This window comes from Atractosteus spatula, chromosome 25, assembly GCF_055471065.1.
Source record: "Atractosteus spatula isolate fAtrSpa1 chromosome 25, fAtrSpa1.hap1, whole genome shotgun sequence".
Lineage (NCBI taxonomy): Eukaryota > Metazoa > Chordata > Actinopteri > Semionotiformes > Lepisosteidae > Atractosteus > Atractosteus spatula.
The window spans coordinates 5,374,834-5,389,447 of record NC_142730.1 but is presented as its reverse complement, the minus strand read 5'-3'; the positions used below and the strand labels follow the sequence as shown (position 1 = coordinate 5,389,447).

The 14,614-nt window shown below is 56.3% G+C and overlaps 1 protein-coding gene across 1 annotated transcript; it reads left to right on the top strand.

The window, feature by feature from the left end:
* Positions 1 to 72: 72 nt before the first annotated feature.
* Positions 73 to 6,578, top strand: chtopa (chromatin target of PRMT1a). The gene is made up of 6 exons (XM_088905030.1): positions 73 to 329; positions 1,432 to 1,516; positions 3,592 to 3,742; positions 4,678 to 4,864; positions 4,946 to 5,068; positions 5,427 to 6,578. The coding sequence occupies exons 2-6, from the start codon at positions 1,452 to 1,454 to the stop codon at positions 5,636 to 5,638; spliced, it is 738 nt and encodes a 245-aa protein (XP_088761156.1). The 5' UTR covers positions 73 to 329; positions 1,432 to 1,451; the 3' UTR covers positions 5,639 to 6,578.
* The last annotated feature ends 8,036 nt before the right edge of the window (positions 6,579 to 14,614 follow it).

Here is a 14,614-nt window from a genome sequence, read left to right as displayed (position 1 = left end):
AGAAAAGATTCAACTTGATTTTAAACACTGTTCGCACTTTCGAGAGGCTAGATTTACTTAAGACCGGAAATGGACGGAGTCTCCATCTTGGCCCGTCTGAAGTCGGTCGCCATTTTCTCGGAGGAGGCGAGGCGAGGCGAGGCGAGGAGAGGGCAGTGTGTACGTGCGACAGAAAAAGAAAAAAAAACAAATATAAGAGTTGGGGGGCGTGCGTGTAGAGACAAGTAATTCAGACAAAACAAAAAAGTATTTTATTTTCGAAAAAAGACGCCGTATCTTACGAAAGAGAGAAAATACCCCACAGTCAGACGTCCGGCCGATACAAGAGAGTAAGTTAACAGTGTTGAGTCGTTTATTGGTGTAATAGTGTAGAATTAACACTTACAGCAGCTCTGTGTGTAGTTCACGTTTTCTGCGTAATACAGAGACTAAACTATACTGATAGAGTCGACGTCTTAATTAAAATTCGTGTTTTTTTTGGTGTAACTTCAGAACGGTCATTTGTTGCTCGTATAAAAGACCGCAAGTCTCTGGTCCCGAGAGCTGTTTAATGTCCCCAGGGACGGATCATCTCGCTGCTTCTAACACGAGCAGAACGCCTTGTGGGTGCTGTGTTGGATCTTTTAATAATACATTAAGTTTATGTAGCGCCTTACACTCGCTCATATGTCATGGAGCGTGGAAATGTTTTGAGGGATTGGGATGTTGACGTTGTAAACGTTTTTAGAGATGGCAGGCTGCCTGACTGGACCTGTTACCTGCGAGTTTGTGTTTGAAAGTTAGATTATAATCCGAGTTGTGGCCTGTCGGTACCCTCGCTGTAGTGGGGCGTGACGATGCTGTGTGTATGGTTCTTGCTGGGCAGGGTGACTGCGGAGTGATGTGTGCGCTTCTGTTTTCCCAGTCTGGGGTGTTGCAGGCAGACTGACCCAGCTCCCATTGTACAGCAGTTTCACCCATCCTGGGTTTCTGTCTCATTGACAGCACTGTAAGACCTGGAGTGGATCAGACTGCTGTGCACTGGGAGTCTGACTGACAGCACTGTAAGACCTGGAGTGGATCAGACTGCTGTGCGCTGGGAGTCTGACTGACAGCACTGTAAGACCTGGAGTGGATCAGACTGCTGTGCGCTGGGAGTCTGACTGACAGCACTGTAAGACCTGGAGTGGATCAGACTGCTGTGTACTGGGAGTCTGACTGACAGCACTGCAAGACCTGGAGTGGATCAGACTGCTGTGCACTGGGAGTCTGACTGGCAGCACTGTAAGACCTGGGGTGGATCAGACTGGCAGCACTGCAAGACCTGGAGTGGATCAGACTGCTCGTTGCCGGGGCTCAGGCTGGGGCTGTGCCCAGGGCAGCGGCGATGACAGGAGTGTAACTGTTCTTCTGCCAGGTGTTAACCTCTCCCCCCCCCTCCTGTCTCTGCAGGCCTCAGTCCGTGAAGAGAAATGAGCGCGCCCTCCTCTCAGAAGGTCGTGCTGAAAAGCACCACCAAGATGTCCCTGAACGAGCGGTGAGACTCGACCCCCCCCTCTCCCCCATACAGGCAGAGTAACTGCGGGGGGGGGACAGCAGGCAGTGTGACCCCAGCACTGTACTCTACACCTCGTCCTGCGTCATACTGCTCTCAGAGACACCAGAGCAGACTTGCTTGTTACCCACACTCTTACAGAGAGCGGAGGCTGTCTGAACCCCTTCAGGTTCCACTATCAGAGGAAGAGCTTGACCTTCTTCATGGGACAGTAGCTGGAGGAGAGGAGTGTGGGCTTTTGCATGCTTGCTGATTCTGATTCGGATGAAGGGAATGGGAGTGTCCCGGTTCGGAATGGGGTCCATCCAGGTTGGAGGTCACAGCTGGGGTACCAGTCGAGAACTATCCCCTACACCCCAGAGTTCACAGCTAGGATCCCAGTCCCATACCAGCCCCTATACCCCAGAGATCACAGTTGGGGGGTACAGTCCAGGATGAGCCCCAAGACCCCAGAGATCACAGCTGGGATCCAGGATGAGCCCCTGTAATACGAGAGACCGTCCTCTTTAGAAACGGGGCGCCCCTGCCCTGGCAGTTTAACCAGCGGTCACCAAGCGTAGCCCCCTGCCGAGCTGTTTTTGGGAGCAGTATGGCTGCTGTTTGGACAGAGGTGTAGCAGGAGGGGCGGAGGGGAGCCCCTGGCCTGGCTGAGAGAGATGAACCCCCCCCGCCGCCCCCGGCCAGCAGCGCGATGGCGGGGTGCGAGAGTCGGTACCGGCGGGAGAGTGCGACGACGGCAGATCGGCGTGGTGCATGCCTGTCCACGCCCTGCTGAGCACGACCTGCCCACAGCTGCCCCAGCCTCCTCCCCAGTCTTGCTCTCTGCCCTGCTGTCCTGCTCTCCTCTTCCTCCTCCTCCTCTCTCTCTCGCTTCGCTGCCTGCGTCCAGTTCGAACCCGGGCGCCCAGTCCGAGTCCAGACGTGGCCACCCCCACCCCCCACCCTCCCCTGCCTCGGACGCTCAGGGTGGCGCGGTCTGGGCTGTAAGAGGCGGGGTGCCCGGATGGCCGCCACAGCCCAGGGCCCCCCCCTTCCCTCGCTGTCGCCCCCTGCTGTGGGGGCGGAGTGGGGGGCCTGTAAGAGGCGCTGGTCTTGGCTCGCTGCGCTGTCTGCGTCTCTCTGTCTCTCTGTCTCTCTGTCTCTCTGTCTCTCTGTCTCTCTGTCTCTCTGTGCGATGGTGTCTGTGTCGCGAGTCAGGAGTGGACGCCCCCTCCTCCCACTCTGTATACACGCTCAGCCGGTGCCAGGGTGCGTGATGGGAAGGCCAGCGAGGCGGTGACTCTCCGCGCTCGTCCCAGGCGTGACGCCCCCCCCTCACGGGGCCGAGGGGGGTGGGCTGGCAGTTCGGTATCCCAGGAGTGCCAGGACCTTACCGCTGGGGAAAGGCCACCGCGGGTCAGAGGAAGAGCACCCATCCCGCCCAGCAGCCCGGCGAACCGCGCCGTCGGCGGAGGTCGGAGTCGGGGATGAGCCGGCCTGCTGTTGCGTGAGCCCCCGGATCTTCAAACAGGCTGTGGCATCACGGCACCCCCTCTCCCGCTAGCTGGGGCGAGCAAGCTCCTGGCGCGCTCTGGAGATGTGTCCCCAACACCATTGCAGGGGAAGACGTGGGGTTCACGGATGAGGGGGTGTCTTGGTGTGTGTGTGTGTGTGTGAGAGGTATTCTGCACAACTGTATTCTGTTGCTTTCGGATTCCACTTTCTCCCTCATGGCTCTCCCTGTGTCCCTGCAGTGTCTCTGTCTCGCTGTGTCCCTGTGTCTTGTGTCTCTGTCTCACTGTGTCCCTGTGTCTCTGCTGCTCATGCCTGTGCTCTTTCGGAGAGCTCTCACGCCGGAGGGGCAGGAGGCTGTGCACCGCTTGGCGCGCGGAAGGTGTTTTGGGGAGACACCGGGGGCTTCAGTCTCGGAGGGGAGCCCCCTGGCAGTGTCGGCGCCAGCAGAGCCTGACGTGCAGCTGGTCTGGGTGCGTGACGTGTTAAAAGATGTGCTTTGAAACTCCCCCATCCTCCCACCCCCTCCTCCCTCCTTCCCCCCGTCTCTCTTCCTCCTCTCCAAGCTTCACTAACATGCTGAAGAACAAGCCGCCGTCGCCGGTGAGTGTCCGCGCCACCCTGCAGCAGCAGCACACTGCCAGCGCCCGCAACCGCCGCCTGGCGCAGCAGATGGAGCACCGCCCCTCGGTGCAGGCCGCGCTGCAGCTCAAGCAGGTGAGCCCCGCCCGCCGCGGCCCTCCGGGGTCAGGGGGCCGTGACCGAGTCACCCTCAGTACCACTGGCCCAGCTGTCCCCCTGGGGTAACAGCCCTGTGTCTTCACCGCTGGCCCGGCTGTCCTCCTGGTGTAACAGGCCTGTGTCTTCACCGCTGGACCAGCTGTCCCCCCCTGGGGTAACAGGCCTGTGTCTTCACCGCTGGACCAGCTGTCCCCCCCTGGGGTAACAGGCCTGTGTCTTCACCACTGGCCCGGCTGTCCCCCTGGGGTAACAGCCCTGTGTCTTCACCGCTGGACCAGCTGTCCCCCCCTGGGGTAACAGCCCTGTGTCTTCACCGCTGGACCAGCTGTCCCCCCCTGGGGTAACAGCCCTGTGTCTTCACCGCTGGACCAGCTGTCCCCCCCTGGGGTAACAGCCCTGTGTCTTCACCACTGGACCGGCTGTCCCCCTGGTGTAACAGCCCTGTGTCTTCACCACTGGACCGGCTGTCCCCCTGGTGTAACAGCCCTGTGTCTTCACCACTGGACCCTGCAGCTCACAGCTGTCAGCCCACTGAAGCTCAGCAGTGTGAGCCTGGCCAGTGTACCTGGATAGGAGACTCCTGGGAAAGCCAAGGCTGCTGCTGGAAGAGGTATCAAGGAGACCTTGGGGTCTCTCTGTGTGGGTCCTAATGCCCCAGGATAGAGACAGGGACACTATACTGTAGTAAAGACACTGTCCTTTGAGTGAGACTGAGATCCTGACTCATTAAAAATCCCAGGGCGTCTCTCGAGAAGAGTAAGGGTGTTACCCCGGTGTCCTGGCCAGTTCCCCCCTGGCCTGTACCAGTCATGGCCTCCTGATGGTCCCTGTCTCCGAACTGGCTCCATGGCTCTGCTCTCCTGCCCCCTGGGCGCTGGATTAACCCCCCGTGTTCCTGCGTGTCCCCGCAGAGCCTGAAGCAGAGGCTGGGCAAGAGCAACATCCAGGCCCGCCTGGGCCGCCCGCTGGGCTCCCTGATGCGTGGGGGGCCGGGGGGCCGGGGCTTTCCCATGGGGGGGCTGCGCGGATCCCCGCGGGGCGTCATGCGGGGCCGGGGGGGGCGCGGAGGCCTCATGCGGGGAGCCATGTCTCTCAGAGGTGAGTGGGGCGCCTCGGTTGGGGGGGGGGGGTAAGTAGCGCCACCTGCCCAGCGCGGCTCTGACCCCGTTCTCTCTGCAGGCCTGGGGCAGATGAGGGGGAGAGGGGGTCCCCCTCGGCTGGGGCTGAAGAGAGGCCTGAGGCAGCGGGGCGCCATGCTGGGCCGCGGAGCCGGGCCAGGCCGAGCCCCCATGAGCGGCAGAGGTGAGAGTGGGGGTGCAGTGACAATGAGGGTGCAGTGGTGGGGGGGGGGGGGGGGTTGCGGTGAGAGTGGGGCTCTGAATGGAATTGGGGTGCAGTGACAGTGGGGCTCTGGGAGAGTGGGGGTGCAGTGACTGGGGCTCTGGGAGAGTGGGGGTGCGGTGACAGTGGGGCTCTGGGAGAGTGGGGGTGCGGTGACAGTGGGGCTCTGAATGGGATTGGGGTGCAGTGAAAGTGGGGACACGGGGAGGCTCTGAGGGGTGGGATGTGGGGTTCTGAGAATCTGTGGGGTGGCCCCTGTGCGCTTCGTGCACGTCTGGCGGCTGGGAGTCCGCCTGCCTGACGACCCCTCTCTCTCCAGGCCGCGGCGGTGTGGCTCTGCGCGGGAGGGGCGGATTCGGGGGCCGAGGGCGTGGCCGGGGCAGAGGCCGGGGCCGAGGGGTCAGCCGGCCAGCTGTGACCCGGGAGCAGCTGGACAATCAGCTGGACGCCTACATGTCCAAGACCAAGGGCCACCTGGATGCAGAACTGGACGCGTACATGGCCCAGGCTGACCCCGATGGCGCTGAGTGACCACGAGTGCCCCGCTGGGACAGACCCACGCTGACACTGACTGACTGCTGACTCGGATGACCACTGTACAGACTGACTGCTGGATAGGCTGACTGACGGGCACGGACAGATGCATATGGGCTGACTCTCTGACACGCTGACTGAGGGCACTGGCACAGACAGACAGACAGATGGACAGACATGCTGACTGAGGGCACTGGCACAGACGGAAAGACAGACGCTGACTGAGGGCACTGGCACAGACAGACAGATGGACAGACACGCTGACTGAGAGCACTGGCACAGACGGACAGATGGACAGACACGCTGACTGAGGGCACTGGCACAGACAGACAGATGGACATGCTGACTGAGGGCACTGGCACAGACGGACAGATGGACAGACACGCTGACTGAGGGCACTGGCACAGACGGATAGACAGGTAGACAGACAGACATGTTGACTGAGGGCACTGGCACAGACAGACAGACAGAGACAGATGGACAGACATGCTGACTGAGGGCACTGGCACAGACAGGCGGACAGACGGACATGCTGACTGAGGGCACTAGCACAGACGGACGGACGGACAGATGGACATGCTGACTGAGGGCACTGGCACAGACGGACAGACACGTTGACTGAGGGCACTGGCACACAGAGGCAGTCCAGAACTGAAAATTCTGCCAAATGTAGAGGACAACTGGGCACCGTGACCACAGAGCCCAGGGGAGCCAGGCGGATTGGACAGACTGGGGGCGCTGGAGTTCTGTGGGTCAAGCGAGAGAGAGACTGGGACAAAGACTCTGCTGATATCGTGCTCCAGTTTTGGGCAGAGGAACCTCTGGCCGGAGGACGTCCATTTATCTGCAAAAAGGCTGTTTTAGATTTCTTTGTGTTTTTATTTTCCCTCCAGTATTTGTTGTTCTGATTATTATTAAAAGTCTTAGATTGCTTGGTGTTGTTTGTAGGCGACTCGTTCTGTGATCAGTGGCTGTAGATTCAGGTCCTCTGGCCAGCACTGTCCTGACCTTGCAGGTGCTGGGCTGAAATCTTCCCTGGGGCATCCAGTCTGTTCTGGGTCACACTGTAGCCCTACAGCCCAGAGATCGCTGGTCCAGTCTGGGTCACACTGTAACCCTACAGTCCAGAGATCACTGGTCCAGTCTGGTCCGGGTCACACTGTAACCCTACAGTCCAGAGATCACCGGTCCAGTCTGGGTCACACTGTAACCCTACAGCCCAGAGATCACTGGTCCAGTCTGGGTCACACTGTAACCCTACAGTCCAGAGATCACTGGTCCAGTCTGGTCCGGGTCACACTGTAACCCTAAAGTCCAGAGATCACTGGTCCAGTCTGGTCCGGGTCACACTGTAACCCTACAGTCCAGAGATCACTGGTCCAGTCTGGGTCACACTGTAACCCTACAGTCCAGAGATCACTGGTCCAGTCTGGGTCAGGTCACAGAGGAAGAGGAGCTGTTGTCCTGACAGTGCAGGTGTCAGAGGAGGAGAACAGCGCCCCCTGTGTCTGTCCAGGGCTCCTGCAGTCTGTGTGCATGTTGCAGGGGATGGGGGTCTCTCCTGCGCTGGTGCAGTGGTGGGGTGTAGCGCAGAATGTAATAATTTTACAATGAGTGCCTTCCCTTTAAGTGAGCAGTGAACCCACCAATTGTGTGTTGAGTGTCTGAGGAAGATGCCTGGACCTCCCCCCCACCTCAGCTCCGCGATTCACACCCCGCTGCTACCCAGGGTCTGCCCCAGGGGTAACTGAAGGTTTCCTTTACTGCAGGCTGAGCTGTTCGGACACGTAACCTTAACACAGCGGGTTGTGCAGAGTGGCTGTGGACTTATTAACAATAATTAATATAAGTAAAAGTTTGCCATTATCCATGACCATACAACATTGTTTAATAGAAAATGAAGTCCTGGAATGTAGATAATGCGCTGCCTTGCCTTCTGTCTGGGAAGTGAGTGTTTTTGAACGATGAAACTGATGCCTAGCAAAAAAAAATGGAGCAGTTGCGCCCTCTGGTGGTGCAGGCGCGCTCCTGCGCCTGATACTACGGCACCCAGCGCCTAATCCAGCCTGTAATTAACTTTTTTGGCCATAATGTGCCTCTGGAGTCCATTTGAGCTGCAGCGTTTTAATCTTTTTTTTTCCCCAAAATGACGGTACTTTTGCTTTAAAGGCGGAGCTGTTGGAATTTGAATGGATTAATGGATAAAATGCTGGTGTTGCTGTCCAGATGGGTGATAATTGTTCCAAGGGTCTCAGAGGGCACAGGTAATTGCCAGCAGCCCTATCACTCTGCAACTCACAACTGGCAGCCCACTGGAGCTCAGCAGTGTGAGCCTGACCTCCTGGGAAAAACTAAGGTTGCTGCTGGAAGATGTGTTAGTGGGGCCAGCAGGGGGCACTCTCCCTGCGGTCCGTGTGGGTCCTAATGCCTCAGTATAGTGATGGGGACAGGCGCCGTTCTTCAGATGAGACGTAAAACCGAGGTCCTGACTCTCTGTGGTCATTAAAAATCCCAGGGCATTTCTTGAAAAGAGTAGGGGTGTAACCCCAGAGTCCTGGCCAAATTTCCCATTGGCTCTTACCAATCATGGCCTCCTAATAACCCCCCTCTCTGATCTGGCGTCATTACTCTGCTCTCCTCCCCACTGAGAGCTGGTGTGTGGGGAGAGTACTGGTGCACTATGGCTGCCGTCGCATCATCCAGGTGGGTGGTGGAGGGGATCCCCTATATAAGTGTAAGCAATTAGTAGTATTAATTATTATTTGTGTGGGCTCAGCTGTTTCCTACCTGTATGGGTGAGTCTGCCCACCGCAATGATCCCAACCCATCTCCCGCATGCAAGTACCTGCTGGTGTCGCCGGGAGCACGGTGGCTGCAGAGGAGCGCTAGAGGGCGCTGTAGGGACACATGAGTCAGGGTCTTGTCACTGAAACCTGTCTGCTGAGACCAGAGGGAGAGAGACAGGCAGTCACAGCACAGTGGAGAGAGAGGGAGACAGGCAGTCACAGTGCAGTGGGGAGAGAGGGAGACAGTCACAGCACAGTGAAGAGAGAGGGAGACAGGCAGTCACAGTGCAGTGGGGAGAGAGGGAGACAGTCACAGCACAGTGGAGAGAGAGGGAGACAGGCAGTCACAGTGCAGTGGAGAGTGAGAGACAGGCAGTCACAGTGCAGTGGAGAGAGGGAGACAGGCAGTCACAGTGCAGTGGGGAGAGAGAGACAGGCAGTCACAGCACAGTGGAGAGAGAGGGAGACAGGCAGTCACAGTGCAGTGGGGAGAGAGGGAGACAGTCGCAGCACAGTGGAGAGAGAGGGAGACAGGCAGTCACAGTGCAGTGGAGAGAGAGGGAGACAGGCAGTTAGTGCAGTGGAGAGTGAGAGACAGGCAGTCACAGTGCAGTGGGGAGTGAGAGACAGGCAGTCACAGTGCAGTGGAGAGAGAGGGAGACAGGCAGTCACAGTGCAGTGGGGAGAGAGGGAGACAGGCAGTCACAGTGCAGTGGAGAGTGAGAGACAGGCAGTCACAGTGCAGTGGGGAGAGAGGGAGACAGGCAGTCACAGTGCAGTGGAGAGAGAGGGAGACAGGCAGTCACAGTGCAGTAGAGAGTGAGAGACAGGCAGTCACAGTGCAGTGGGGAGAGAGAGACAGGCAGTCACAGTGCAGTAGAGAGTGAGAGACAGGCAGTCACAGTGCAGTGGGGAGAGAGGGAGACAGGCAGTCACAGTGCAGTGGAGAGAGAGGGAGACAGGCAGTCACAGTGCAGTGGGGAGAGAGAGACAGGCAGTCACAGTGCAGTGGGGAGAGAGAGACAGGCAGTCACAGTGCAGTAGTTAACATGTTGGAGATGTTAGTGTGGTTCCCAGGACACTGGAGACCCCAGAGGAGAGGCTGGTGTGTCTGCAGGCTCTCCATGTCTCTTAAAAGCCTGCTTCCTCGCTGTGGAGGTGAATTGCAAGTGGCTCTTCATTGCTCTTGCTCTGGCAACACTGACAGTCATGCCAATAAAACGCTGTGATTTGTCTTGCAGAGGGAGGGACTGTGCTATGTTCTGTTTAGCCAGTAGGTGGCAGTTCCTCACAGCGTTCCTCTCATCACAGTGGTTCACTTTGTGACTAAACCTGTGAAGATCATGACAGAATTCCACCAGATTTTAACTCCATGCTCTCCCTTTGCTCCCTTTGTACATAGTATTTCACATTTACATTCTTAATATAAAACATTGTTGAGAAACAGGCTCACTGTTCCTCAGGCTGGGACAGGAGATCACACACTGTATTATTATTATTGAGAGACAGGCTCACTGTCTGTTCCTCAGGCTGGGACAGGAGATCACACACTGTATTATTATTATTGAGAGACAGGCTCACTGTCTGTTCCTCAGGCTGGGACAGGAGATCACACACTGTATTATTATTATTGAGAGACAGGCTCACTGTCTGTTCCTCAGGCTGGGACAGGAGATCACACACTGTATTATTATTATTGAGAGACAGGCTCACTGTTCCTCAGGCTGGGACAGGAGATCACACACTGTATTATTATTATTGAGAGACAGGCTCACTGTCTGTTCCTCAGGCTGGGACAGGAGATCACACACTGTATTATTATTATTGAGAGACAAGCTCACTGTTCCTCAGGCTGGGATAGGAGATTATTATTAATAATAATATGAAGTAATACATGATAATATATTATTATGATTATTATTATTATTTTCAGTTTCTATGTCCAGGCTGTGGTCACTGAGTCTACTTTGTCAGGGCCAGGCCTGTCTCCCATCCCCTCTGCTCTCCCCTCTCTCCCGTCTCTGCTCCTGTCTCTCTGTCGCTCCCTGTCTCTCTCTCACCAGACTCTCCCCCTACCTCACCTGCCCTGTCTAATCCCCGTGTCTGGCTGTGGATGGATCTCTGGGCTGTGCGCTGAGCCGAGGGGATTAGTGCAGGGGCAGACGTCACTCCCCCACCCCTCCGTGCAGGACAGCCGAACAGGCCAGTTTTGATGGGAGTCTTCCTCACTGCGCGAGGAAGAGCTCCGGGGAAGGCATCTGCCCACCTGATTCACCACTTGCATAACTACCTAATTAACTGCGCTGGACTGCTTGTCGATTTAACACGAGAGATTGTACAAGCAGGTGTGTAACTCACCCACTGTGTATCAGCTAGTGTGAGTACCTGCTTAACTAGCTACCGGGCTGTGTACCTAGCTCTCCAGCCTAGTGACTGCCTAGATAACTGTCGGCCTTTTTTCCTTTACAGCAGTTTAATTGATTATCAAGGTGGGTAGATAACACTTTAATTCACACTTTGAACATAATCATTTTCTCTGCCGGTCTCTGCCTCTCTCTCCCCTTGTCCCCATCTCGCTCTCTCTGTGTCCCTCTCCCTCTGTCTGTCTCGCCCTGTATCTCTCTCCCTGTGTCCCTCTCCCTCTGTCTGTCTCACCCTGTCTCCCTTTCCCACTGTCTCCCTCTCCCTCTCTCTCTCTCTCTCTGTCCCTCTCCCTCTGTCTCTCGCCCTGTATCTCTCTGTGTCCCTCTCCCTCTGTCTGTCTCTCTCTCTCTCTGTGTCCCTCTCCCTCTGTCTGTCTCGCCCTGTATCTCTCTCCCTGTGTCCCTCTCCCTCTGTCTGTCTCTCTCTCTCTGTGTCTCTCTCCCTCTGTCTGTCTCTCTCTCTCCCTGTGTCCCTCTCCCTCTGTCTGTCTCTCTCTCTCTGTGTCCCTCTCCCTCTGTCTGTCTCTCTCTCTCCCTGTGTCCCTCTCCCTCTGTCTGTCTCTCTCTCTCTGTGTCCCTCTCCCTCTGTCTGTCTCTCTCTCTCCCTGTGTCCCTCTCCCTCTGTCTGTCTCGCCCTGTATCCCTCTCTCTCTCCCCCTCTCTCCCTCTGTCTGTCTCGCCCTGTCTCCCTCTCTCCCTCCCCGTCTCAGACAGCTGTTCACGGTGATGTAACTCTGCACTGTTGCCAGCTGGTGACCTTCAACCTTTCACTGCGGTTATTTCAGTCACGCTGTGTGCCCCCTCCCTCTCGGATCACGTCCACAGCACGTTCCGGGTGGAATCAGGGAATTACTGCATGAGCATCAGGAAGGAGTGTAGCAACCGTGACGAGTAATCACCAACTACAGCTCAAACACAGAAAATCACATTACAGCCTTCTTCCTCATTGTCACTCACTGTCTCAGTGCAGCTCATAATGTAAAAATAACTCCATCATCCTCTTCATCATCAGAGCTGTAGAGTCACTGTACAGACACTCAGTCCAGCTCCTCTGTATCTTCACACTAACACTCCTTCATCATCATCAGAGCTGTAGAGTCACTGTACAGACACTCAGTCCAGCTCCTCTGTATCTTCACACTAACACTCCTTCATCATCATCAGAGCTGTAGAGTCACTGTACAGACACTCAGTCCAGCTCCTCTGTATCTTCACATGAACACTCCTTCATCATCATCAGAGCTGGAGAGTCACTGTACAGACACTCAGTCCAGCTCCTCTGTATCTTCACATGAACACTCCTTCATCATCATCAGAGCTGTAGAGTCACTGTACAGACACTCAGTCCAGCTCCTCTGTATCTTCACACTAACACTCCTTCATCATCATCAGAGCTGTAGAGTCACTGTACAGACACTCAGTCCAGCTCCTCTGTATCTTCACACTAACACTCCTTCATCATCATCAGAGCTGTAGAGTCACTGTACAGACACTCAGTCCAGCTCCTCTGTATCTTCACATGAACACTCCTTCATCATCATCAGAGCTGGAGAGTCACTGTACAGACACTCAGTCCAGCTCCTCTGTATCTTCACATGAACACTCCTTCATCATCATCAGAGCTGTAGAGTCACTGTACAGACACTCAGTCCAGCTCCTCTGTATCTTCACACTAACACTCCTTCATCATCATCAGAGCTGGAGAGTCACTGTACAGACACTCAGTCCAGCTCCTCTGTATCTTCACACTAACACTCCTTCATCATCATCAGAGCTGTAGAGTCACTGTACAGACACTCAGTCCAGCTCCTCTGTATCTTCACATTCACACTCCTTCATCATCATCAGAGCTGTAGAGTCACTGTACAGACACTCAGTCCAGCTCCTCTGTATCTTCACATGAACACTCCTTCATCATCATCAGAGCTGGAGAGTCACTGTACAGACACTCAGTTCACTCTATGTATGTTATAAAAACACAATTCTGAGTGGAAATTGTAGGCATTTGGTATCTATAGTCATAATGCTCTCAGATCTTCTTAGGATCAAAGCTGGATGACTGATGAGGTTTTCTAATTCCTGGCCGGGGCAGAGATGTCCAGCACCACCAGCAGATCCGCAAGTCCCCTGAGCGAGGAGATGGACCGCCCTCCTCCCAGCCTGCAGGACAGGAGTGTGACAGCAGGGGTCTCTGTGGCTTCACAGCATCACAGCCGTCCACAACCAGTCCATCCAGAACCAGGCCTTTCAGACCCAATCCATCCAGAACCAGGCTGTCCAGAACCAGTCTGTCCAGAGCCAGGCCTTACAGACCCAATCCATCCAGAACCAGGCCCAGGCTGTCCACACCAGGGCTGTCCAGAGCCAGGCCTTTCAGAACCAGTCTGTCCAGAGCCAGGCCTTACAGACCCAATCCGTCCAGACCCAGTCTGTCCAGAACCAGGCCTTACAGACCCAATCCATCCAGACCCAGTCTGTCCAGAGCCAGACCTTTCAGAACCAGCCTGTCCAGACCCAATCCATCCAGACGCAGTCCGTCCAGAGCCAGACCTTTCAGAACCAGCCTGTCCAGACCCAGTCCGTCCAGAACCAGCCCCAGTCTGTGCAGAATCAGGCCTTACAGACCCAATCCATCCAGACCCAGTCTGTCCAGAGCCAGACCTTTCAGAACCAGCCTGTCCAGACCCAATCCATCCAGACGCAGTCCGTCCAGAGCCAGACCTTTCAGAACCAGCCTGTCCAGACCCAGTCCGTCCAGAACCAGCCCCAGTCTGTGCAGAATCAGGCCTTACAGACCCAATCCATCCAGACCCAGTCTGTCCAGAGCCAGACCTTTCAGAACCAGCCTGTCCAGACCCAATCCATCCAGACGCGGTCCGTCCAGAGCCAGACCTTTCAGAACCAGCCTGTCCAGACCCAGTCCGTCCAGACGCAGTCCGTCCAGAGCCAGACCTTTCAGAACCAGCCTGTCCAGACCCAGTCCGTCCAGAACCAGACCCAGTCTGTGCAGAATCAGGCCGATAGGCTTGTTTAAAGGCGCGTGTGATTTGCAGTTGTCAGGGTCCGTGAACCCGGGCGAGAGACCCGCACCCTCCCTCCCTGTGTCTCAGAGCCCAGGCCCCCGCCTGCAGCCTCGCTCCTGTTCTCCTGCGTGGCCAGCCCACTTCCAATTCAGTCCCTATTTAAAAAACAAACCCTAATTCTCCCTCATCCTCTGCTCAAACCGGCTCTCGCAATCCGCTGGCGCTCAAGGTGTTTCCGCGTGCCGGATTGTGTAACGGGTGATGTAATGGGCTTCGCTCGCGACCGGCGCTCCCGTGAAGCGCTCACGAGAACCCCTCGCGCTCCGTGCACATCCCAACATCTGTGCACGGGGACACAGCAGCTCCGGCTGCCTGCGGATCAGCTCGGCGGCTCGGACAGTGAACTCTCAGGGCCTGCCGGTGGCTCCTTTACTTCTCCTCCTGTTGCTTGATTTGTTCACCTTTTGTTTATAACTACTAACGATAATCGCCCTTCCTATTTTAAAACATCTGTAAGAGCTTTTGCATAACAGGTGCCTAAGGAAGGTCTCTGTGCCGACGGAGCGCACTCGGATTGAATGGAGAGCGACTACTGGTTAGGGGGCGGGGTTATGCAAATCGCACAGGCTGCGGGGGGCGGGGCTGGTGCCCAGACAATAGCTAGTCGGCGACTGGCCCAGCCCGCCCGCGGGCCAATGGCAGGGGGCGGGGGGCGGGGCCGAGCGCGAGGGAGACAGGAGG